General features: G+C 45.0%; 1 protein-coding gene across 1 annotated transcript in view; it reads right to left on the bottom strand.

Annotated features, from left to right (window-relative positions):
* tenm1 (teneurin transmembrane protein 1) overlaps positions 1 to 27,592 on the bottom strand; it is a 425,652-nt gene that overhangs the window by 89,721 nt on the left and 308,339 nt on the right. Inside the window, exon 23 of the mRNA XM_079512339.1 lies at positions 26,535 to 26,767. Coding sequence (XP_079368465.1) covers positions 26,535 to 26,767 — 233 coding nt within the window. The remainder of the gene's footprint in view (positions 1 to 26,534; positions 26,768 to 27,592) is intronic.

Genomic DNA, 27,592 nt, shown 5'->3' with positions numbered 1-27,592 from the left:
ACAATGTACTAACCCTGTCATACTACCTTAAGAAAGGGCACAATGTACTAACCCTGTCATACTACCTTAAGAAAGGGCACGTCTGAGGTCTTGCTCTGAGCCGAGGATAGAAGCAGACATGGCCTCTGTGCTCCTGCTGGGCCGAAGGTCATCCACGTGTACACGCACGCACGCACGCACGCACGCACGCACGCACGCACGCACGCACGCACGCACGCACCCACGCACGCACGCACGCACACATTTTATGAAAATAGCTGATCTCCAAGCTTTTTTTCCACAAATTTAGATTTTATTTTCTCAAAATAGGGATGTCAGGGTTAATGTGATTAGCATACTTTGTATTAACTTGTTAAATTGTAATGTATCAAACATCTCAGAGAGTCTACCTAAAGAAACCATATCTAAGTCAGTCTGACCAGATGCAGGGATACAACATTATCCCCACTTTTATTCACTTTGCTGATGGGTCCATTCTTAACTCTGTTGTGACGTTTAAATACCTGGGTCTTTGGTTGGATTCTGAGCTCTCCTTTGGACCTCATATTGAGTTTATTAATAACTAGGATTAATATTAGTCTCAAGATAATGTACAGGTCTATACTTTATTGCTTTACTTATACAATAAGAAAACGCACTGTTCAACAACTCTTATTTCCTGTTATTGATTATGGTGATATCATTTATCAGAATACTACTGAAGCTCATCTCCATTAATTAAATGTTGTGTACAATAGTATCTGTAGATTTGTCTTGAGGTGTCCCTACCAGACACACCACTGTGTCATGTATGATACCTTAAATTGGCTAACTCCTCAAACGAGGAGGCAATTCCACTGGCTGCTTTTCATTTTTAAGTGCATTTACTTTAATTATCCATCATATTTAAAACAGTTATTAGTTACATATAACTCTAGATACCCTCTTAGACATACTCAACAACTTTATTTTGATGTACCCTCAACATCTAATGAAATTGGGAGACGTGCTTTTCAGTTTAAAGCTTCATCTGATTGGAACAACTTGTCTGTTTCTTTGAGATCAATTACATCATTTAACAGTTTCAAGGCCTCTTTGCTTGTAGACCTGAAACCCATTTGTACTTGATTTTGATTGTTGGAGAGAGGTGTGTACTTTAATGCTTGATTATTCTTTTTATCTTTATCTTTATTTTTTATTATTTTCATTATTAGTATCACTATTATTAGTATTTTGTTAGGTGTTTCAGTGCAGATGCTTCTGGTCTTGATGTAGTGTTTGAGTGGTTTGGAGAGCATCTATGTTTTGTTGATGTTGTAAGTGTATTGTTCTGTGTCGACATGTTTAATGCATTGTTTTGTCTATGTACTGTATTCATTGTGTTGTGCCCAAGGACCCCCTCTAAAACGAGATGATACATCTTATCCTCTAAAGGAAATAACATTTATATATATCCCTGCTGTCGGGAAAACACCACCTAACTCCAAAATGTTCATTTTTCAGGAAATGAAAAATATACAATTTTCAGGAAATTAAAAAATCCTTATATTTTGAAAACAAAGCAATAGTGCCACTGCCACATCAAAGTTGGTGTTGTGACTATATATATTGTCAATTACTTGCATGAGAGGGGGAGAGGTGTTAGTTGCTTTAGCAGACAGTTTGAGAGGGGGAGAGGTGGTGTTAGTTGCTTTAGCAGACAGTTTGAGAGGGGGAGAGGTGGTGTTAGTTGCTTTAGCAGACAGTTTGAGGGTCCAATGGAGTTGGTTTTGTCCAAAGCGTTCAATAGCATTGACTGAAAGAAATCAAAAACCTAAAAAATTTAGTTAGGAGGTTCCCTCCCGACAGCAACGAATTATCCTTACATGACCAGAGGGTTGTCTTTGACATAGACAGACTATGTCTATGAAAAGCAGAGGCAAGGGCAGAGGCAAGGGCACCCCCCCCCCCACCCCGAAACATGCATGCTAATATACTGTAGCTAAATTAATAATTGTTTATTAACCAGGGTTAGGGTTTACAGTAGTAAAGTCTTGCTCCACACCAATTCATTCATTATGAGCCAGAGGATTATAAAAAGGACAACAGCAGTTCATCTAAATAAAGATGATTTTACAATATGAAAGGGGTTGACAGAAAGACATGTCTATATTATATTCAGCAGTGGATACTGTACAGTTAACAATGCTCTATATTATCTTGCTTTAGGCAATGCTTTCATGTTATTTCTGCAGGAAGTGCAATGCATTAGCAATGCATCAGCCTGTGGGCAATATTATTACAATGGAATGGATAGGTAAAGTGGTGACTTGTATTCATCATTTCATCTTTTTTACATTCCAATCCATATGACATTTGGCACAAAGTGATTGCAGCATAACGAAGCCTGATTGGAGACAATTGTTATCAATACCGGTAATTGTTATTAAACATAGCCTAATGAGGGAATAAATTAGTCTACCAGACTTGCCGACACCACCTCAAGTAAGCATATTCTGAGAGGCGTTATGTGATCTGATTGAGCCATTTATACATTGATTAGGCTACTGTTCATTTGTTTTATCAGGCTCTGTGGTGAGAGCCATGTGTAACAGTGGTTCTAAACGTGGGTCCATTGCTTTCACTCACTACGAGCTAACGCAATAATTATAACAATGCATTAGCTGCAAGGGTGTTCCACTCCCTCCAAACACAGTGTAAAGATAACTTTATAAAACAAAACAAAACAAATGCGTACAGCTATGGGTGCTATAGGACAGTGGTTCTCAACCTGTGGGCCCCGTTCTTTTTATTATTATTATTATGGTTTTGTTTTTATTTAAATAGTGAAAATAGCTGATCTCACAACCCTTTGCCTAGTCATGAGCGAGCGAGTAGATCTGCTAATGCATAGTTTCACTACTTCCGTGTGACACTATGATCACATGATGGAATTAATTTATGAAAAAAAACACAAGTCAAAATATAGAGATGAGGTTTCTGCACAACAACAGATATATATATATATATATATATATATATATATATATATATATATATATATATATATATATATATATATATACCCCAGCAGTTGTGTTATTAAATGCATGGGTGAAGGCAAGTCCAGGATGGAATTGACCACCACAAGTGTCAGATCAATAGTTCTCTCTGTGTTAACTGGCATGGTCTAGAGTAGACTAAATGTTCTATTAATCCTACATATACCAAGCCTACAAATCAATAGTTTCTACATTTCATCTCTGCAAATTAAACTTTGTCTGAACTTTGTCCAGATCAATGCTTTCGGTTACTTCAAGGAGTGCCTCGTTCATACTCGAGGCTTCAGGAAGAGAGAGGAGGCAATAATCAAAATAATACGATTTAATCCCCACTCCTTTGGGGTACCTTGGGTCACTGGCACTGAATATTTGCACATGTGTTATTTGCTCTCTGCATTTATAATGAGCAGTGGGCACTATTAATGCAGAGCAGTTGTCTTGCTCAGGTACACATTGACACACTCAGTACTGTAGACTGGGTGAGCGCGGTGGGGCAAACGGGGACCTTCTGATTCCCAGACGGCCTCTCTACCCACTCAGCTGTGGCCACGCATGTGGAGGACATGCCGCGAAGTGCCTCGGGTGGAATCTGAACCGGTGTCAGCCTGCTGGACCATAGCCATATTTAAGTAGTGCATGGACTGATCAACTGAGTGACAGAGTCACCAAGTGAGAGAACTTTTCTAAGTGGTACAGTAGATGTCGTGTCAGACGTGGCGTGATAGTGCAGCGTGTCTGACACCTACTCCTACACGTCACCAAGTGTACCACTTAAACCCTACGTACTAGCCCCTCAGGGGGTCTATTCTGTGACCACTCCATTTTTTTCTTCGACTTTACACAAAATCTCTTCGCTGTAAGCTCCACTTTCGCCTGAATGTTTACCGATCATGATGCCCAGATACTGTACATGATATTATACAGATGTGGTTAAAGATATCTTTTGGTGAAAACAAAAGTGCAGTGCAATTTAAGGACTCGATGTTTGAGCGCTTTGTTTGGCAACAGTAACTCATGGATGTATTAAGAGAACAATTATTGTTTCACGTCCAGATATACTGCCCTGATTGATGACAAACAATGCATAATTCATTTAAATAATCATTTAAAAACGCATACCTTTAAGGAGTTATGCAAGGTATAGTGTTGGTGTAGCGCAGGGGTGCCCACACATTTTTGACGTGAGAGCTACTTTCAAAATGACCAGCTCAACAAAACAAAATTATACCATTGCTGAAACTAGTATAATATGTAATGTACCCGAGGGGGCTTTGGAATATAGCGGAGCTGTCGTTACATATAAGACAAATGCACTTGGAATGGGAAATAGAGGGGGAAGAAATGGAATAAGTAGGGTTTTTTTGTATTTAATTTGTACTGCTACCAACGTTTTAGTGCACAGCAACACTCTTTAATACTGTCCAATACATACTTGATGGGGACAGGGGAGAAATTATGACAGGCGGTTGCTGTCAAAATATGACTCCCCTGTCAAAAACACTTTATAAGGTGTGATTTGGGGCCCTAAGGATGGATACAAAATCAATATCAACATCCTAATACTGTCCAATAATTAGATAGGGAGTGAAATTATGACAGGCAGTTTCTGCTGTCAAAATAAGACTCAGTAAAAAAAACACTTTGTGTTTGAAATACACTTGTGCTTTCTAAGGTGTGATTTGGGGCCCTAAAGATGAATACAAAATCAATATCAACATCTTAAAACTAAAATGTTGAATTGTGGGTTTGAGCTCACATACCCTTTTGATGTAAATAAATCAAGCCACCTTAATTTAAGTGGCATATGCCAAAAATATATATATTTGTTTTCTTCTTTTTTTAATTAAATATTCTTTAAAGGCATGTCATGTGATCTACCTGCACAGCCTTTGAGATCTACTGGTAGATCACGATCTACCTTTTGGGCACCCCTGGTGTAACGTGTACAGTATGTGTGCAATGCATACTGTAAGCATTAATGTGTAGCATACTGTAGGTGTGGCTCAGGCAATCATGTTAACATGTTACATGTTAGCTTACAGCAGAATGAAACACACACACTGGGCTCTGTGCCTGTTATGTGTAAACACTGCGAGTCCATGGAAATTGCAGGTGAAATGTCAGATGTTGTATCAGACCGCAGAGGCCAATGAGCGGATTGAGGTACTGCAGGTACACATGCATTTTGATACATTCCGCCTCCCAGTCACGCATCCACACATGTGCACCCCCCACACACACACACACACGCACGCACGCGCGTCCGCCAGACAGCAGCCCTGGGCCGACCTGAGAGTCATAAATGGTGGAGGTGAAGGGGAGGTGGAGGTGGAGATGGAGGAGGTGCAGGGGGAGGTGGAGGTGGTACAGGGTCAGGCTGTTTTCCTCCAGAGGCCAGGAGGTGATCCTGCTGGAGGCTTCATCATCCACATGACATAGACGGATCACACACACACACACACGCACATGCACACACACACCTTTGACCTTTTTACAGTTTCTTGGCTGTGCCTCTTTCGTCCTTTCGCTCTTTCTTTCTCTCCATTCTCTCCTACTGTCACTCGCTATTATGTAGGTATATGGGATGCCTCATCTGTCTATACATCCTGAGCCTGTTAATGTCTCTCTCTCTCTCCTCCTATAGTCTCTCATAGTGTTCTAACCCTCTGCACTCATACATCCTGCACAAGGACACAGAGAGAGCATCATGGACGCTTCCTCTGATCCCGGCTCTCCTCATCGTCCCTGCACCCCTTCTGTTTCTTCCCCCCCCCCCCCCCTCTTCTGTTATCACTTCATTTATCCGTCCATCTCTGACGACCTCCGCGAGGACAGCTCTTAATCGTCTCGTCGAACTGACCGCAGCGTGTAAATACAAGAGTGCGGGCTGACGTTTTTCCTTCGTTCACCCAAATTCAGTTTGTGTGTTTCCATTTTCATAGCATAACAGACAAGAAATAACACAGCCTAAATTGAAACAAATATAATAAATGTAACCACTTTCAAAATGTCATTGTAAGCAAACATTTTCAAATGGCGGCTACAAGCTTACAACGCATCGCCACGCGACACCGACATGATGCAACCTCGAGATTGAGGGGTCCAAACATCCAATTTTAAAGCTTCCGGTGACCACAGACCATCTGGGCCACGCCAGTAATTGTCAAACACGGTTGATATTTATCTGGACTGGATGATTACATCACTACCGTGTGAGTGAGAACGACCAAGAGAGAAGTGAGGTGAAGTGAGTGAGAGGATGTTTGCTGTGGCTACCGAGAGTGGTGTAAACTGTAAAGCATGCATAGGCAACTGGCGGCCCAGGGGCCACATGTGGCCCCCACCTTCACTTAATGAGGCCCGCAGGTTAATATCCCAATATTGATATACCAGTATATTATTTATTTCAGGTGTTACAATTTAATTACTTCAGTCTAAATTATAGCTGAATGAATTAGAATGTTTTATGTCCAATGTATTTGCATTTACGTTCATAAAGTTAACATAAGTAAGTAACCTATAACAGTATTTGAAATTAATTAAACATGTTACGTTTCAGGATTCCAATTCAAATATAGCAAAAATAGCAGATCTCCAAGCTCAAAACGCATCGCAGTGCGACGCGTTTGGAGCTTGTAGATCTGCTATTTTTGATACGACTTTTAGTACTCTGTAGTGAGTGTGGAACTTTTGTTCTATATAGTGGCCCTATAGTTGCCCACCCCTGGTGTAAAGTAACTAAGTACATTAAGTACTGTACTGTACTGTACTGTACTGTACTGTACTGTACTGTACTGTACTGTACTGTACTGTACTGTACTGTACTGTACTGTACTGTACTGTACTGTACTGTAACATTTTGAGGTATTTGTACTTTACTTGACTATTACCAATTTCAAAAACGTTTACTTCTAGTCCACAACATTTATTTGAAAACTCTATTTACTAGTTGCTATGTAGATTTGATTATTGTTAAAAAACATACTGTACAATAACCACATCAGCCCTATACATGTTGGTCATTTGAATATAGCCAACCTACAAGCTGTATTGTTGCAGTATCGATACTTTTACTTGAGTAACAATTGTGAAATTTGTGAGTGCTTTTTTCCAGAACTGATTGGAACAACCTGTGATGCATTGGACAGCAGAGGCTTGTCGATATATGTGACAAGAACACAATGATGCGTAGCCTGCCAGCTATTCCAGGTTGATACACCCGAGAGCTTTACACGCGTGTGCTCTACAGTACTGTATGTGTGCGCAGTGCACTATGCACTGTCTGTGATGTGTCAAGGAGCCCACCAAATTGGCAGCGTATTTAAGCTCACGCAATTCATTGCACTTCACCGTGCTGTCAGCACCACTCAATGTTCTATGCACTTTGTTTGCTATGCTTTACCTAAGGCAGTGGTTCTCAAAGTGGGGTCCGTCTTATATCTCCCTGCAATTAAATGGTTGTCTTCTAATGTGCTGAGCAGGAGAAATGTATAGCAGAGCCTGAAGACCAAGATCAATGTACAGTTGGGTGCCACCGATATTGTCCCTTATCATTTGACCCATTTAGACCTGACCTCAAAATTTAAAAAAATCCTTCTAAATCCTCCAGTTTTCTGAAATAAATATTTTCACGATTTTTCAAAAATAGGAGACCTACAAGCTCGTAGCGCGCCACTCGGTAGCGCGCTATGAGCTTGTAGATCTGCTATTTTGCAATAGCTAAATTATAACAATGTTTAAAACACCAAAAGGGGTTCCCGCCCAAAATGGGTTAACTGTCCTTTTGCGCAGATCACGCAAACCTCAGCAAAAATAAAAGGACAATATCGATGGCCTCCAACTGTAGCAGAGCCTGAAGACCAAGATCAACTGTAATATTCACATGTGTATTTACATTATATTCATACTGTATTCATAATGTTCTCTATCTATCTCTATCTATAATGTTCTGAGTTATCTGACTGAACTGACTACCGTATACAAACGATAGCGTGACTTCCTAGATATATCACAAACGTCCGTCCGCTAATCTTGGTAAAGTCCTATACTTTGATGCGCCATTCTTTTCACGTCTTGTAGTGTGCGCATGTTTAAGATTAGAGAGAGGAGAATCAGATTATTGTGCAGTGTGTGATGCAAGCAGATGCTAAAGCTCTTAGCGTGAGCCCAGCTTAAGTCTAAAATAGGGCTTAGTTAACTTAAGACCAGTGCCACTGTAATGATATTATACAGGTTATCTGGCCATTTTATTCATTGTTGCCCGATCCCCAAACGTCCCTATATTATCACTTGTCACCGGCGAGAGGGGATTAAAGGCCTTGTTTATGTGTTTTATAAAAGAGTATTTCACCAGGGCTATGGAAAAAAGGCTGCAGAACAGCCTGCGTCGCCCCCGTCAGGGCCTGGACGTCCTGCTCAAAGCTGAACGCCACACTAAAGAGAATTTACGGCCCACGGCGCACAACCGCTATATGTTCACTAAGACTTGTGAAGATGTACCATCGGCTCCCTGAGTGCAGCGGGTGCTCTGATCCTCCCTGTTTAGATGCTGCCAGACAGGAGCACCGAGAGAGATAATTGAGATAAATCTCCACTCCAGCCGAGAGACAGACAGTCGGATGGAGTCGGCACTGGATTTTTATCATCAAAAGAAAAGGGGAATTAGACTGAGTTGCATTGACCTTGTGGAGGAGAGAGAGAGAGAGAGAGAGAGAGAGAGAGAGAGAGAGAGAGACAGAGAGAGAGAGAGAGAGAGAGAGAGAGAGAGAGAGAGAGAGAGAGACAGAGAGAGACAGAGAGAGAGAGTATAATTCTACACTGCCGTTCACACTGAGTTCAGTGTGAAAGAGGAGAAAGACACCAAGACAAAAGGGGTAAGAGCAAACATTACGAAAGAGCTGGGAGAGAGAGAGAGAGAGAGAGAGAGAGAGAGAGAGAGAGAGAGAGAGAGAGAGAGAGAGAGAGAGAGAGCTAGAGGGGGAGAGCTAGAGAGAGAGAGAGAGAGAGAGAGAGAGAGAGAGAGAGAGAGAGCTAGAGGGGGAGAGCTAGAGAGAGAGAGAGAGAGAGAGAGAGCGATGTGAGGTGGTGATGAGACAAGGGATGAGATGAGAGATGTCTTCAATTTACCATTACAGGCCAATCACTCTCAATCAAGAGATCTCTTTGTTCCGGGAGCCTGTCAGAGAAATATGGTTCACAGAGCTCCTCTGTAGGCCCGCAATACAATTCAACTCTGATTAATGTGAGAGAGTGAGAGAGTGGGGGCCTCCTGAAACATCAGTGTTGATTACAGCTATTTGAGTCAGAGCACCCACCAGAGAATCTCCACAGAGAGAGAGAGGGGGGTGAAGAGCTGGGTGAGAGGCAGGTTGAAAGTGAAGTAGAGACAGAACCAACTTGAAACAATACTCTGCCAGTGATGTGTTAGTTAGCATCGGGAGTGATGGGTGCATTTGGCAGTGTGTGTGTGTGTGTGTGTGTGTGTGTGTGTGTGTGTGTGTGTGTGTGTGGCTCGTAGGTGGGTGTGTGTGTGTGTGTGTGTGTGTGTGTGCGCGGGTGAGTGAGTGAGTGAGAGAGAGAGATTATCTGATCGACTGTTTGCTGTAACACCTTGGCTCGGAGAGCGCAGGAAGTCAAGTGTCGGCGCTGACGATACGTTTCTTCGACGTGTTCACCTTTTAAATGTCACAGACAACAGCTGCTGGAGCAGCGTCTGCGTTCAGACACACTGTGCAGGCCGGCACAGAGCCGCACGCACGCAGCCTCCAAACAGCTTCATTATGCACGCCGTACGCACCGCATATGCCGTTCTGTAATGTGTGAGAAACGTGTGTTCAGGGGCATTGGAGAACAAACGCAAATGCATGTACGCAAGCTACAATTATTCCAGCAACCATTCTGCACACACACACACACACACACACACACACACACACACACACACACACACACACACACACACACACACACACACACACACACACACACACACACACACACACACACACACACACACACACACACACACACACACACACACACACACACACACACACACACACACACACACACACACACACACACACACACAGCCGGCAGAGGAAGTCGGTCAATCAGGCGCAGTCCCACGGGTCTGTAGCTGCTAATGATAGACTGACATATTATTACAGCATCTAAATGATGTTAGGCGGGCTGCATTCAGACTGTGAGCAGAACAGCACATGACTGACAAGTGGGTGCAGGTACATGAACCCTTTCACCTGTACAACTGACCTGCACTATGTCCGTGAATAGAACACATTCCACTGGAGACTCAAATCCTCACTTTCTATCTGGTGTGCTTTCTGTTTTTATGGCATGTCAATGATGTCAGCGTAGGCAAAGAAATGTTCAAAAATATCCCCAAAATGTCTAAAACATTTTTTTTAAAGAAGCAAATCACAGCATGTACGTTACATCTGTCTGGTACATTTGGTTACATGTGTAAGCTCTCTGCGTGTTGTATTCCACCGTGCTCTGACTGTCTGGTACATTGTCCTTGTAAACTGCTAACATGAAAAGAGAAAAGGGAGGGTGGCACTCAGAATAGATCTGTTTTAATTATCCATCTCAATCCCATTAGAATAGTTTTTGTCACATTATGTATAACCTGACTCTGCCAGATTGCAGCAGTATTGAGTTCACACGTTCCCTCCTCCTACCTTGATCTAGTCTCTCTCAAGCTGAAATGATGAACCGGAAGCAGCAGGACACAAATCTGATATCTCCATAAACATTTCGAGTTGTAGTCTTGTTAGCTTGTGTTTACATTTGCGCTGTGGCACAGCTACAATACGTCACAAGTCTCACGTTGATCCCACCTCTAGTGGCCGCATGCGGCCGCATATCGCCCCGCTCAGATTTTGTTCGGAGTACATCGCCTCTGCCCGAGAGAGACCAGATGGGAGCAGAAGGAGGAACTCACTGCTGCCACCAGCTGGCGGAGTCAGGTTAGTACATATATGCACGGTGAAATCCGTCCTCTGCTTTTTACCCATCCTATAACAACTAGGATCAGTGAGCAGCCATTCCGGCGCTCTGGGAGCAATTCAGGGTTAAGTCTTGCTCAGGGACACACATCGACACATTGCTGGCTTGGCCTGGAATCGTACCTGTACGCTGTACCAGGTGCTCTGGCTCCCCAGGCGGGATCACTAACCACTCAGCTATGGCCGCCCGTCCGCCCGTCCACACACCAAGTTGTTTTCAGCCATCCCAGCTTCATCAGTACTGCATGTGTCACGCGGTGATAAAGACTGGACACAGATGACACTGAACTCCACACAGTGGCCATTTTGGCCTCATGTCATACTCAAGTCTTACACAGAGCACTGGACACTGCTGCGTGATTCGGATTTTTAGCTCTCTGTTTCCACCGTTTTTTCCAAAAAAGGCGTCCAATCTGCAAGGACCTTATCAGTATGACATGAGAGTATGACATTTGAACAAAATGGCTTCCAATTCAATACTGCGCTCCTTTCATCCTTTCTCTTTGAGAACATGGGGTGCCATGTTTGCACATGCCCGTGTGTGTGTGTGTGTGTATGTGTGTGTGGTCGAGGTAGTAAGATAAGCCATGGCAGTTAATCTCGTTTGTGTGCATATGCAAATACAGATCAGAGCGAACTGTATTTGTGTGAGCTTCACATCAGTCACATGCGCGCGCGCGCGCACACACACGCACACACACACACACACACACACACACACACACACACACACACACACACACACACACACACACACACACACACACACACACACACACACACACACACACACACACACACACACACACACACACACACACACACACACACACAAACTCACTAGGGAATTTGGTGGAAAAAACATCATTCCAGATGATCATGAACACGGTTCATTCAACAAAGCACACATTGAAATCATTGAAAATATGGTAACCTATTCCATCCACCACAGCTTGTCAACTGAGATGTGCCCACACCACATTGGTGTGGGCACTCACAAGCACTAATGTAAAACTTCATATACCGTATGTAAATGCATTCTTTATTATTAACATATTCACATGACGTAGATTTACAAGTCTAATCCAGTCTAATCCAGCGGTTAAGCGGCAATGACGTAGATCTATGTCAAGTGTTCTTTCTAGCGGTTTATGATCGATCACTGTAAAATAGCTCGAACCAGTGCTGATTATTTCGTTAGAACCCACTACAGTGGTGTTCGATACGAACTTAACCGGGATGTGGAAACCTCTACTTCAATGCTCTACGAGTTGCTTAGCCATTAGCCAGTTATTCTGTCTCATCTAGAAGACCCAAGGTAATACAAGCCATTCAAGGTATATGGGTTGTAAAGCCAGATACCTTGATTCGTATATGTTGACCTGTTGGAAATACCGCGTGCGTTGCCTGGAATCTCAGCTTTAGAAGCCATGGGAGCCGCCTTTTATGCTGTGCAAGTCTAGTGTTACGATGATGTCACCACTGTGTATATCCATCTTTGGAGTTTCTACATTAATCTGATGTCAGCGCTGGATAGCGCTGTTGTCTCCATATATGGGACTATGGGTTATCCCATATATGGAACTCTAAGTGAAAGCCTTCGCAACAATCACGCTCGTATGCAACACATGAGTAGCTCAGGGTTGCTAGACGATCGAGTGAACAGGAAATTAACCAGAAGTAAGATGGCGGCCTCCGTCCACCTCCATTTATTTACATTTTTCCAAATGCTTTTTCCCCCCAGATTGCGTTTTGCCCGATGATCACAGGCACAAAATGTATTTTCCGGGTGAAAGAAATTAAGGACGATTGTCACTGAAAAACACTGGCGTTTTTGGAAGAATTAATTAAGTTGAGACTGAAACAAAAGTGCACTAACCGCCTCATAGCATTCAACTTAAACCCTATAGTATAGTAATTTGACCAGCGTTCCACAGGGCTCTATACTAGAACAGCTCCTTCTCCTCCACACCAAATCTCTTTGCAGAATATGGGCCACCTGAAGCTTGTGGCACATTGTAAACTTGCAGATGGGCTATTTTCACCAAATGTTCGCTCCCCAGAATAGGCAAGCTACGTGGTTCAGGTGGTTAAAACAACTCGGACGGTGTGCATGTCGACGGGAGCGCCGACCTCCTCCCTGACGTGAGAGCATTCTGCTCTGCTGGGTGTCAGCATGCTTATTAATATTTACTGTACTGACCACCCAAATGCCCTGGTGTGCTAGGGAGTTGTAAAACTCCCTGTGACACACAGCATTATATTTAGAGGTAGGACGCAGCACAGCACCTAAACAAAGGCACCGTACTTGCTTGTTATTGCATCGTATTTCTTCCGTACAATTTTTTTCTGGTATTTCTATTGCCATTTTACTGCCATTTCTTTGCTATATTGAGAGCCGAAAGCCAAGAACTTTGCATAGTGGGATGTAATGATAACAGAATATTCAATATATACCCTCAGTCTCGTATGAAGATGGCAGTGTATCATACTAATGAAGTGAGTTTGTGCGATTGTGTGCATTCGTGTGAGTGTGTGTGTGAGTGTGTGTGTGTGTGTGTGTGTATTTTTACGTGCGCATGCTCAACACATAAAATAACATAAAATCAGCCATAATAGGCCTTTGGGTGAGATGCATAACATGAATCGTTAACACGGTGATACATAACAACCGGTAATTATGCACATATTAAACAGTTCTATGTAGATATCTATACATCAGTGGATGACAGTACCATCCTCCAACACACACACACACACACACACACACACACACACACACACACACACACACACACACACACACACACACACACACACACACACACAAATAAAAACAAAACATATTTATTATCGATATAAGGCAGCACCGTGAACGAGGGCTGTCCTGTATTTGTAGTAGCTCTTCTACGGTAAGCAACAATAAATTATGTTTCTGGTAATTAATTATTCATTAAAGCCCCAACAGTACAGACGCTGGCTTGGTAATTAAAAGTGAGAACCAGACACTGTGACTCATCTAATTATCAGCCGCTATAAGTTTGTTAACATATTAACCCGCATTAATTAATTATTGATGGTCCTCTTTTCTTTAGCGCCGCTATAGTTCCCCCAGCTACAAATGCGTGGCGAGGCGATGCGTCGCTCACTATACACTCACAAACGGAAGGAGGCAGAATCTGCAATAGCTACTGTAAATGCGAATGTGTCTGCAAACAAACATTTAGCCTTTTTGTGTGAAAACAGCTTGGCGATAATTGCCATCATGGAGGTGGAGGACAAACTCAATTATAGAGGCAATTGAAATGCTTTGGAGTAGAAAAGCTCCCCGAAAGGCTGGATTTGTGTGGAGAGGCGGAATATTATGTCTCGCGGTTTACGACATGAAACGGACAGGCAGGGGACAAACACGTTACAAGTCGTGGAACAGTGCCGAGGCCTAAGGTATAGCTACACCGGGGGTGGGCATGAGGCCTAAGGTATAGCTACACCGGGGGTGGGCATGAGGCCTAAGGTATAGCTACACCGGGGGTGGGCATGAGGCCTAAGGTATAGCTACACCGGGGGTGGGCATGCAACATTTTGATACATGATTCAGGCTGTATCCGTGATCACTCAGTTCCAAACAGTGAAATGTCTTTACTTTTATTGTCACAAGGGCAAATTAGCTTTGGATTCTTTCCATCCTACAATTCTGTCTTACTATAGGCTGTAATTATAGCACTAGACCGGTGCCCGGGTGTAGAGCACCGAGTCGGTAACGATGGAAGTTGGTGTGGAACGTGTGTGTCGAGAAGAATTTGAAGTCGGTGGGGCGAACGGTTCTCTAGTTACGTGGATTACAGACGTACAGACGGACGTACACACAGAGACTTAGTGCATTTATAGATAGATATAAGCAAAGAATAAGCCAGTCATTTAATAAATTATGAATGAGTCAATACATTTATAACCTCATGGTCTATCGCAGGATCAAAGGCACGGAAGACCACCAGATTTACAGATTCCACCCGGCTACTATCAGACTGTTGAACTATGCAAGAAGGCCTGCCACACAATTAACAATTTCCTTTGACAGACCATTTTTCCTATGTCAGACTACTGTTCCTTTGTGGATCTACCATGTTGGTTGAGAACTGTGATCTTTTTGCCTACGCCTAAAGTACCATCTTATGTGGACATGCCATTGTGCTGCTACCTTTTTCACCTCAAGTCTATCCTCATGTACAGTAGATACCTGCTGCTATGTGGACCAACCAATGCGTTGCCACTCCCCACATGTAACCTCATGTACTGTACATAAAAACGTCTTGTTTATGCTGTGTATATTAATGTATCTTTACGTGTTCTCCTTGATCTCCCTCTCTCTTTCCCCCCTCCACAATTCGTTCTTTCCTGGAAAACAACCAAACGATGGAGCTTGTACAAAAACGAATCTCACCCACAGATTTACACCTGTTCACCTGTGCTGTGACAATATAACTGCTTCTGATTTATATGAATAACAAATGTGACATCATGACTATACCTGCTGGGAGAAAAGTTTTATGGACATAACAAACATATCATCATAATTATTTATCTGACTTTTAAATTACTGATGACACAACCTGTTTCATATAGAAAGCACATTTTGGTATTTGGTTTTATAAATCAAGATGAGCTTTATTTTACAATCTGACACCACATAATAAATATATTGCAAATATTATTCTGTAAATATAAAACTCCTGTCTGCCTGTGTCCCTTTTGTGGAGTTTATGGAGATCTCTGTATCTGTCTACACAGTGTATCCCTTTATGGAGATCTCTGTATCTGTCTACACAGTGTATCCCTTTATGGAGATCTCTGTATCTGTCTACACAGTGTATCCCACAGTGTATATGGAGATCTCTGTATCTGTCTACACAGTGTATCCCTTTCATGCCGGTATATATGGAGATCTCTGATGCCATTCATATATTCCCATACCCTGTATATTGGCAAGCCCATCTATGGGCATATTGTTGTATGGGCGGTTCAATCTGGACTAACATAATCAGAACGACTCGGCAGAAGGCACCAGCACTCCTTCGAGTCCTTGCCCGATGCGCATGCCGAGTTTGAAGTTGGTCGGCCCTGTATGCACATGACCATATTGGTTTATGCTTATGTTTGAGTCATAGTGATATGCCTATATATGGGCATATCAGGTTTGTTTATGGTCACGTCTGAGTGATGTGGCCGTGGTCTGCCCAGCCAGTTCAGAATGTAGATGTTTTTCCACAACTGTTGCTCCCTATTACAGCAACACAGTAGAGTTCACATAACTATCTTCTGTGCTGTTCACCCTTGGTGTGAGACAAAATATGTGCACTCATTTCATCACACAGCTTTCTGATGGAAATGCCAAATTGGGCAACTTCAACAATGCCTGTAGACCGGTTCACCTGTTGACGGGATTTTGTCCTTTTCAGCAGTGCGCATACAACTCCTCTGAAATCCGCACCCATCTCTGTTCTCTTGGACAACTCAAAGCTGACATCCCTGAAATCAGTATTGATCTTAAAATGGCCAAACAAATCCTCGCCCGCTGAAAGCTGATTTCTTATGTTTGGCGAAAATGTGGCACACACAATAGAGGGCTGGCGTGATTGCTTTCATTTGATCTGCCGGCATTGTTAGTTGAGCTTTAACTCCCTCACGTTTCTCTTTCTCAGTTTCACAGTTGGCTGGAAAATAATCATTTGTGCTGTGCCCAAAACAGTGTAGTTCCTTCCATGTTCCCCTTCTTTGCAAGCAGTGAGCATGTTGTTGCAGACGGACAAATACATTTCCATTCTACATAACCAAACACCAAATTCCTTTCCCATTCTGTGTAGAAATAGTGTATCTTCGGTCTCTTGACGTCTCTTCCGGGACTCATTGTCAATACTGTTGTCTCGTTAGCTGGAAAATAGTATTAAACATGCACACCTGGACCATTAGTACAGGAAGAGATTGCAGACTGGGGCACTTCTATTCTAATAATGCAGCACCACTCCACTGTCGTAATGTTCTATTCTAATAATGCAGTGCACCGCTCCACTGTCGTAATGTTCTATTCTAATAATGCAATGCACCGCTCCACTGTCGTAATGTTCTATTCTAATAATGCAGTGCACCGCTCCACTGTCGTAATGTTCTATTCTAATAATGCAGTGCACCGCTCCACTGTCGTAATGTTCTATTCTAATAATGCAGTGCACCGCTCCACTGTCGTAATGTTCTATTATAATAATGCAGTGCACCGCTCCACTGTCGTAATGTTCTATTCTAATAATGCAGTGCACCGCTCCACTGTCGTAATGTTCTATTCTAATAATGCAGTGCACCGCTCCACTGTCGCAATGTTCTATTCTAATAATGCAGTGCACCGCTCCACTGTCGTAATGTTCTATTCTAATAATGCAGTGCACCGCTCCACTGTAATGGCTGTTTTTGTCAGACGTCTGAATGGTTGTTTTTGTCGGATGGTGTTAATGGTTGTTTTTGTCGGATGGTGTTAATGGCTGTTTTTGTCGGATGGTGTTAATGGCTGTTTTCGTCGGATGGCATGAATGGTTGGATGGTGTTAATGGTTGTTTTAGTGGGATGGAGGCAGTGGCAGAGCTGTAGCAGCGGGGCCAGGGAAACAGCCTCCTTTGGAACCTCGATAAGAGCAGGGAAATTACCATGGATTTTGTCCCCAACGGCAGAGTTCTTATACCTCCCTTCCTGATCGACAAGGCAGCAGTGGAGCGGGTGAGTACCTCGGGGTGCACATCACAGAGGACCTGACCTGGTTGGAGAATGCACACAGAGACTCTGGCAAAGAAGGCAAGGCAATGGCATGCGCCACCTCATGGCAGCTGAGGACGTTGCTCTGGCTGCATCCAAGTTATGCGGAAGGTGGTGATGTCGGCCGAGCATCCCCCAACCCCCCAGCAGACAGCAGGTGATTGAGTAGGACTAAGAGGACTATCAAGGACAAACACCACCCCAGTAACAGACCCCAGTTCCCTGAGGTGTCTCAAAGTCCTGGGCTTTTTGATTGATTGATTGAAATATTTATTAACAGTTTGCAGAATTACAGTACATTACAAGCACAAACTCAAGGCTAAAAAAAAGTAATCACACTCTTGTGAATTGAGCGGTGCCTTTCATCACGATGACGTCAACAACATGATGTCCAATCATATGAGCACATTCCGTGCTTAAACGGACAGACAGACATACACACAAAGCTGTGCATAGGAGCGGCTGCACTGCTCAAAATGAACACTTAGCCTAAAAATAAAACAAAATCTACATTCATTCATAATTAACCCTGCTTGTTTGGCTCACCCCGTTACGGGCTCTAATCCATACCAAGACATACCCTGTGTATAACATAGGCTACCTTATTACTATCTTGCTGTATACTGTATTGCTGCTGTTAGCACGGCATGCCACACATTTGTGCGTAAGTGAGTGACTGACAAATAAACCCCTCTTAACGAGGGCATAGCCCACATCTGGTATACACTGGAAAAATAAAATGAAATGCTGACAGTTATAACTGAGGATTTGCATACACTAAACTTTGCAGCAATATGACGTATTATGATACTTGATAGTCTAAGTCAAATCTTAGCTGATTTATGATTATAATTATAATGATCATAACACATTAGGAATAGTCACCAGTGCTTATAACAAAAATGATACAGCGTTATATATACGCAGATTATAATGTGTTGGCCTGATATATTCATATAAAGTGTTACCAAAACACATTTTCTGCATAGAGGTGTGTGTCTGCAAGGAGGCAACAACCACAGCACAGCACCCCACAGTGGTGCGGTCATGGGTTGTTGCTTTCACTATTAAAGCGCATGCGGCCATTGTGCGCGCTCACCTCGGCGTGTCCCGCCGTGCACGGGCGCTGCTCCCCCGCTGCAGTGCAGCCTGGAGGAAGGCCTGAACACACCGCGACCTCTGACTCTGCTCTCATCTCTGAGAGCTGCGGGTGATGATGGGGGCCATGACGCGTTTACTGGACCTGTCCTCTGTCTCTGTGGCTGTGCTACTCCCACCTGCAGTGCACGCAAGCACGCACGCACGCGTACCTTGCCGTGTAACTCTACGTGTACTATCACTTATTCATTCCTCTGTTAATGTCTTAAAGAATTCACAGCAGTAACAAACTCCAGTGGATGTGTGCAGGCAAGAGCGTGGGCACACACACCACACACACACACACACACACACACACACACACACACACACACACACACACACACACACACACACACACACACACACACACACACACACACACACACACACACACACACACACACACACACACACACACACACACACACTCTCTCTCTCTATTCAACCCCACCCCTCGCCCCCACTAAGGCCAAGTTACCCCGTGTGTGTGTGTGTGTGTGTGTGCTTGTGTTTCTGAATGTCCTTGAACATGTGCCAATGTGTGTGTGTGTGTGTGTGTGTGCGGTGTGCGTGCGTGCGTGTGTGCGTGCACACACGTGAGGCACATCTGTGTGCGTTTGTGCATGCAAACGCACGCGTGTGCTCAAATGCGTGCGCGTCGCACGGTTCACCTGGAGTAAAGGTAATGTATTCCCGGGCTGTGGCAGAGCTGCTCTCCAGTGCTGTCAGCTCACCTGGCTCCCTCCCGGAGGAGGAGCAGCGTAGGCCCTGACAGGCAGGCAGGCTGCCAGCAGCCACCATCTCAGCCAGTTAAAGGGACACGCGTGTCAAATCCCCCATGATCACTCCGACGTTGTCATCCTGACACTCCCTTTAACAAGCCCCCTCTAACAAACTCTCTGCTCCCACAGCGGGGGGGGGGCTCCAGAGCCCACCGTAGGTATAGCATTATGCAGGGATAAATGTGTCACTCACAAACGCACACGCACACACACGTGCGTGCATGTTGAGCCTTTGGCCTTGAGCCTGCATCACTTATTGACTCTGGGTTGCGTTCCAGACACTGTGAGTTTTTAGTAATCAGTGGGAAGCTAACCCTACACCTCCCCCCTCCCCTTACAAACAAGCTAGCTGTCAGGTCTGCGGCCGCAGCCGGCATGTGAATAGCGGGGCCGAGACGGCGGTTCACTTCCAGTCACTTGTGTTTTCTTATAGGGTCCTTCCTTCCGCAGATCTTGGCGGTGGCCCAAAGATTTACCTGAGATTACCTCTCTCCCCCTGTCCTCTGCTGAAAAATGGTGGTTAACAGCTCAGCCTCATTAGGCTATGTGTGTGTGTGTGTGTGTGTACGTGTATGTGTCTATGTGCGTGACGTGCGTGCGTGGCTGCGTGCGTGCGTGCGTGTGTTTGCATGTGTGCGTGCATGTGTCCTGCATCTCGAAGGGGGCCGAGTATGGGTTTTCAACATCTGTTGAACAACGACGCTTCAAGTACGTGACCTCGCAGCTGCTGCTGCTGCTGCTGGCGGAGCAGCCTCAACTCTTCTTCTAAGTTACCCGAAAGATGTAAACACTCTTGGAGAGAGAACTTCTTAATGTTGCTGCTCACTGATCCATGTCTGCTGCGAGAAGAAGCCATCGCTGTTCCTCCTAATTACTGCCGATGCTGAGGAGAGAAAACGAGCAGTGGCAGAAATAGCACGACCTCGTGGCTTCTCTCCCTGCTTTGCATTATCATAGAGTGCGCTGCTGTTTGCCACGCTGCGTGATTAATTCATGTCTGTATCATTAATGCACGAATGTCCAGGGGCAAAGACGAAAAAGCTGCAGTCAATGTGAAACAAAACACAACCGGCAGGCAAAGCCTGCGTAATGCGCATGCCCTGCCGCTGCGCGCGCCAAAGCCCTGCGGTGTCGCGCACCGAGAACGCACAGACCCAAAAGCTGGTTGTGAGTTTGTACTGTAGGCCTGCTCATTTTCACCCAAGGACACCATCATACAACAGATCATAAATTACGCTTAACCCAAATGTGGGAGATGAAAGAGGCCGATGTCAGATGGCCTTGTTTTGAGGTTCTGTTTGAGCCAACAGCAACCATGATACGCTGACCCTGAGAGAGAGAGAGAGAGAGAGAGAGAGAGAGAGAGAGAGAGAGGATGCTCCAGGGCCACTTTATTATGCAAATGAGGTGCAGGATTTCCACATAAAAACACATCTCTCTTTCGCTCTATTTTCCCTCAATCCACCCAATTCCCTCGGCCCACTCACCCATGTCTTCATCATTTTCATTCTCTGCACCCCCTCCTCTCCTCACAACCCACACCATGTAGAGTTCTCCCTTTCTCTCTACCTCTCCCCCCTTCTCTCCATCTCTCTGTTTATGTCTCCTGCTCTCTCTCTCTCTCTCTATCTACCCCTCCCCCTCTTCTCTCTAGTTTGTGAGAAGCAACAATAACTCCTCGCTAAATGCTACAGGGGGCCAGAGAGGTAGAATAACAATGGCATATTCATTCCAAAGTTATACACCAGCGAGCAGCTGGCACCGGGAAGCTTCCCAGAGCCCTGGGAGATCTTATGACTCCACCACTGCAGCCAGAAAACACAGTTTAGTGCAGGGAAAAATAAAAAGAAGAAGACACAACAGTAGATTGAGGACGTATACAAATGCAGACAGCTTATGATTAGATGGTCATACGACGGCCCCACAGCAGTAGGAGTTGGGGAGCAATGTTATGGAGTTAATGGCTCGGGCGAGGCCTCTGCCCACAATATTAAAGGCTGGAATTGCGTGGATGGAAGGAGCCAGGGAGCACTCCTATGAACACTGTACACAACCCTGCGCCCGTGCTGCCACGAATGCCATCGCCTGCCCTCTGTGAGAGGATATTCATTCGGCTAAGCGGCTTATGTGTCGACCGGCGGCCAGAAAAAGATAGTTTGTTGCAGCGTTTTGGCCCGGCAAGCCTGGTCAGAGACCAGCGACGTTGCCCCCGTGAAGCAACATCTTTACCCCTGGCTGTGTCTGTTTAGCACTCGGCTTGCTCAAAATGCTAATAGCCATGAAGGGCTTAAACCTCACCGTTTCGCTCTGCTCCTCTCCCCGTGCACCAACCCTCTGCCCTTATACGCTTCTACTCTGAGGATGAATCGCTGCTCAGAGAAGACAGCCAGAAATGTGCTGGCTGTCAGTGTGAGGAATGAGGGAGTGGAGAGAGAGAGAGAGGGAGAGAGGGAGAGAGGGAGAGAGATAAGAGAGAGAGAGAGAGAGAGAGAGAGAGAGAGAGGGAGAGAGGGAGAGAGATAAGAGAGAGAGAGAGAGAGAGAGAGAGAGAGAGAGAGAGAGAGAGAAGAGAGAGAGAGAGATAGAGAGAGGGAGAGAGGGAGAGAGAGAGAGAGAAATAGGAAGCAAAAGGGAGATACGGGGTGGCAGCATGTCAGGTTCTGATAAGGGCATTAGTCTGCCCCCTGTGGGTCAGAGTGAGAGACTGGCTCTGCGGGCGCTCGCACACACGCACACACACACGCACGCACACACGCACGCACACACGCACGCAGCTTTGTCGTTTGGAACCAGTCAACTAACAGATAAGATAAACCTGATCGTCGTCACCGGATCATTCTTTGAACTCAGTCTCTGGTCCAAATACACACACACACATACACACACATGCATGCAGTCAAATCACACGTGCGTCGTGCACGCGCACACACACTCTCTTATTTGCCAAAAATGAGCCGGTTATTCTGCAAAGCCTTCCTGCTTGATGTGGTGAACAGGAGGAGTCTGGAGACGTGAGCCAAGGCTGTGGGATCCATGCGGGACCGACGCCTCTTTCATGTCAGACATGCGATTCATGGTAAATAGAGCAAGGCCTTTTATTTACCCCTCTAATTGACAGCAGAAGTGTGCACAGAGCCAACTCTAAACAATGGCCCAGATCTTGTATTCACCAGTGAGCGTTTGAAGGACACCAGATAATCCCAGCAGCTTACGCCGTGGAGAGAGAGACAGTACGCGATGGCACTCCCAACAGCGGCCACGGCAATGTTGGCTGAATTAAACTTTTTTATTCCACGACTGTTTGCAACGGCGCCATTTTGTGTCGGGTAGTGGCTCGCCCTCACAGCAGCCTTAGCGAGGCTGTATGCCGAGAGAGAGAGAGAGAGAGAGAGAGAGAGAGAGAGAGAGAGAGAGAGAGAGAGAGAGAGAGATAAGAGAACGTGCTCGTTTGGAGCGAGGTTCTGGCCGGAGGACGGAGGGGAGATCAATGGAGGTAGAATCACACAGCCAGCGAGCAGACTGACACACATTCCTCTGTGAAGTCTAACAGTCATTACTCACCCCTGGAAGGCAGACAGACAGATAGGATCAGATCAGATGTCTGTCGATAGATGGACCTTTTTTCATCGCCCGTTTGGAAATATGTTTACTTTAACGTTTATATTCTAATAACGATGAAATATAAAAGCAAGTAGACTTAAAGTCGGACCTATAGCCATCTGCGCTTGGTCAGTTAACGCTTGAAAACATATTAACCGCAATGTCACGGGTTCGATGTTCATGTTTCATCTTCGTAGCATGTTGTTTAGGATGCTAGGTTCATTGTTTACCTGGTATCCTAGTTACTTTGAGGGCGGCACTACATTGTTCTCTTATGTGACCATCTACTTATGTGACTATTTATTTGTTTAATGACTAAGAGTTCATGCTTATCTCACACTTGTAAGCCGCTCTGATTAAGAGTGTCTGCTAAATGCCTATTGTAATTCGAATTGATTTCCCGCCTCGGGCCCATCATCCCATGTCGCATGTAATTTGTTCTCACTTTCTGTCTCTTTTCCTACGTTCCTGTCACAAGGCCTATGCATTTTTTTTTAAATAAACAGACTTATAGAAGTCTTTATAGACTTCTGTTGGAGCATCACCAAAGCTGATATAGCTGCTCAGGTGGCCATGATGATGAGCGCTCAGGACAGGAGCTTTTAGAGGTTAAGTACCTACACTTCAACACATGGACGGGCCAGCAGGCAAACTGCTGACCTTCTGATTAACAGATGGCCTCACTATACCCACTCAGCTATGGCAGCCCAAACAGACGTCTTTATAGAGAAAACTTTATAGATATAAGTTTAAATAAATAAAAGTCTTTATAGAGAGTCTTTATAGTCTAGATTAAAGTCTTTTAAAGAGAAGTCTTTATAAACAGAAGTCTTTATAGTTGGGTGGACTGGCAGATCACAACGAATTCCTGTCTCTGCCACGCCACAAACATTACAGCGTGAAGGTTAAGCCGCGAGACTATGAAGTATGAAGGTCACACTCACAGACACACGTGAAGAATCAAATCAAATACCATGGACAACGTCCCCGAACTTCACTAGTTCTTCTTCTTCTGCCTGTTCTTATGGTACCCTCCTCCTCCTCCTCCTCCTCCTTATTCTATTCTAGGAATCAAATCAATATCCACTGGGAATAGTGAAAGTTAGGGAAAATAGAAATACGGGGAGCTGTGCCAATGCAGACGTTGGAGCCGTGCTTCGTATTTACTGCCGCTGTGACACTTGAAGAATGGAGACACTTCTCCAGTACATTTCTCTGGCATACGCCCGTATCGATCCGTCCTGGCTCTCCGGCGCCAACCTCAGATTGTTCTGCACACTAGCCGAGTATGAGTGACAGGAGAGGCCACGGAGGGCCGTGGGTGGAGGCTTGAGTGACAGGCCTGTGGATAAGTCTCGGTTGTGAGCCGAGGACTAAGAGCCGGCCAGGTGTGTGGGCGTGATCGGAGGGAGAAACTGGCAGGTAGCAGACTCTTTTCCCTCCCCTTCGCTTCCCAGGGGGTCTGTCATTTTCTGTTCCTACGCAACTTCAGTAAAGCCCAGTCCAGATGTTACCTCTCGAGGTAAGCATTCTTACTCTTCTGTTTATTTATTCTTCTCCTCATCGGTTTCCTTTACATGCGTGGTCTTGTGTAGTTAACCCCTTATTCACTAAGTAAGTACGTAGCCTTGATAACCACTGGTCATGTGGCCCACAGGTGAAAACCATTGGTCATGTGGCCCACAGTTGAGAACCACTGGTCACCATGTGGCCCACAGGTGAGAACCATTGGTCATGTGGCCCACAGGTTAGAACCACTGGTCATGTGGCCCACAGGTGAAAACCATTGGTCATGTGGCCCACAGGTGAGAACCACTGGTCATGTGGCCCACAGGTGAGAACCACTGGTCATGTGGCCCACAGGTGAGAACCATTGGTCATGTGGCCCACAGGTGAGAACCACTGGTCATGTGGCCCACAGGTGAGAACCATTGGTCATGTGGCCCACAGGTGAGAACCACTGGTCATGTGGCCCACAGGTGAGAACCACTGGTCATGTGGCCCACAGGTGAGAACCATTGGTCATGTGGCCCACAGGTGAGAACCATTGGTTATGTGGCCCACAGGTGAGAACCACTGGTCATGTGGCCCACAGGTGAGAACCACTGGTCATGTGGCCCACAGGTGAGAACCATTGGTCATGTGGCCCACAGGTGAGAACCACTGGTCATGTGGCCCACAGGTGAGGAAGTACAACTCCCACGGACATGACGTATGCCACAGGCACTTATCTGGATCCAACCCTTGATACAGAGTGCTAAACAGGGAGGCATTGTATTTGTATAGTCTTGATACAGAGTGCTAAACAGGGAGGCATTGTATTTGTATAGTCTTTGGTATAATTTGGCTGAGGATTGAACTCCTGACCTCCCAATCTCAGGGTGGACACTCTAACCACAAGGCCACTGAGATGTATTCACATTTATTCACTTAAGCCCTATTCAATACTTTGGCATACGACATTGCCACGTGGTGAAAACAGCCGCTCTACAAACGGTAAATGATATGGTGCCTTTATCTAAAGTGCTGTACAATGTGCATAACATTCACCCATTCACAGACGGCGGATGAAACCATACAATGCACCAACCTGGTCAACGGGAGGAATTAGGGGTTGAGTGTCTTGCTCAAGGCGCTATAACTTTGGAGGAGCCTGGGATCAAACTGGGAACCTTCCTTTCACAAGCTCACAATATGACACCATGCGACGGGTAAATATCGACACACTTTGACACAAATGTGTGTTGCAATAAGCCACAACCAGCTTTCGGTTTGCGCAAGGCAATTTTGGACCAGCAGATCGTGCGACTGATCAACCAGCAGAGTGTTGTATACTAGCTGCATGGACGCATGGCATGTATAGACGCATGGATTAGCTGTATGGACACTGTATTGACACAAGGCAGCTAGCAGCATGGAAACAGCTGTAAATGTGTTAGAATGATCGCTTCCAGTGACTGGTCAAACATGACGGTCCACAGTGCTTGTTTGTGCATTTGTATTGTGCTGTGTGTTACTTTTGTGTTTGTATGTTTGTTCTGTGTTTGTTGGGTGGTTTTGTGTGTGTGTGTGTGTGTGTGTGTGTGTGTGCGTGCGTGCGTGCGTGCGTGCGTGCGTGCGTGCGTGCGTGCGTGCGTGCGTGCGTGCGTGCGTGCGTGCGTGCGTACCTCGGGGGTTGTTGAGTGCAGCCTCGGTAGCCTTGCCTCCCTCTCCACAGTGGCTCTGGTCGAACGGGAGGCACTGCTCCCCAGTGCCGGCCACCACCTCCAGGTTGCGGGAGGGGTCTTTGGGCTGGCCCAGGTTGCGGACACGATACACTCTCCGGCTGCTGGTGTCTGACACGTACAGGACCTCCCCCATGGGGTCCATGGCCAGGTAGTACTTGTGGGCCGGGCTGGTGCTGCAGGCAGAGAAACAAACGGATCATTTCACTGGGCAAAAAACAGAACAAAACAATACATATTCTTATGTTAAAATGATCATAGATACAGTGCATAGACAAAGTCTTAGATCCACATTGGAGTCATGCTGTTTCCATCTACAGGATTTCTATCCACAATGATAGCACAATTTATTTGCTCCATAAATGTGTAATATGCTGAGGAATGAAACAGTCATTTTGATGCGTGTGTAATCTGTAAGAGCAGAGAGCATTAAAGCAGCTGTTCTTTAGAGATAATAACACCTCCTCTCCACAATTGGAGACTCATTTAACATAAGTACTTCCATTACTTTGATAAAAAACGACTGTCAAATATTGAATTTGCTAATTAGGTCTCAAAGTGTCTTGCAGCTGTCAACTTGAGAATAACGTGAGAGTAGCTGTAGGCAAAACATTACTACAATCGTGTTGTTAATTTTATCTTATGGTATTATATACAACACGTGTAAGAGTAACATACTGTCTGCACGGTTAGGTTATTAGAATTTTTTACAGTTTTACAGTTGGTGTGGAATTTTGGGAAAACTTTGGAACCCATTGGCAAAAAAAGGAAAAAACAGTGGCAGCTGTCGGCAGTGGCATTCAGAACACGTTGCGGGTTGGCGGCGAACAGAATGTGGATAGCAGCATGTTGCCTGTTTGCGCCGCCTTAGGCCCTCCTCTTCCAGTGGGGTGCCTATGTTTTACTTCCCACTAACAACAATGTATGTATGTACTGTACGTGTTCTGAATGCCACTGCCGACAGATTCAGTAGCGTAGCTCGGAATCTGTTCTTGAGATTA

Source organism: Electrona antarctica, assembly GCF_951216825.1.
Source record: "Electrona antarctica genome assembly, chromosome: 1".
Classification (NCBI taxonomy): Eukaryota; Metazoa; Chordata; class Actinopteri; order Myctophiformes; family Myctophidae; genus Electrona; species Electrona antarctica.
The sequence above is the reverse complement of the archived record's forward strand: the minus strand, read 5'-3'. Positions and strand labels throughout refer to the sequence as shown.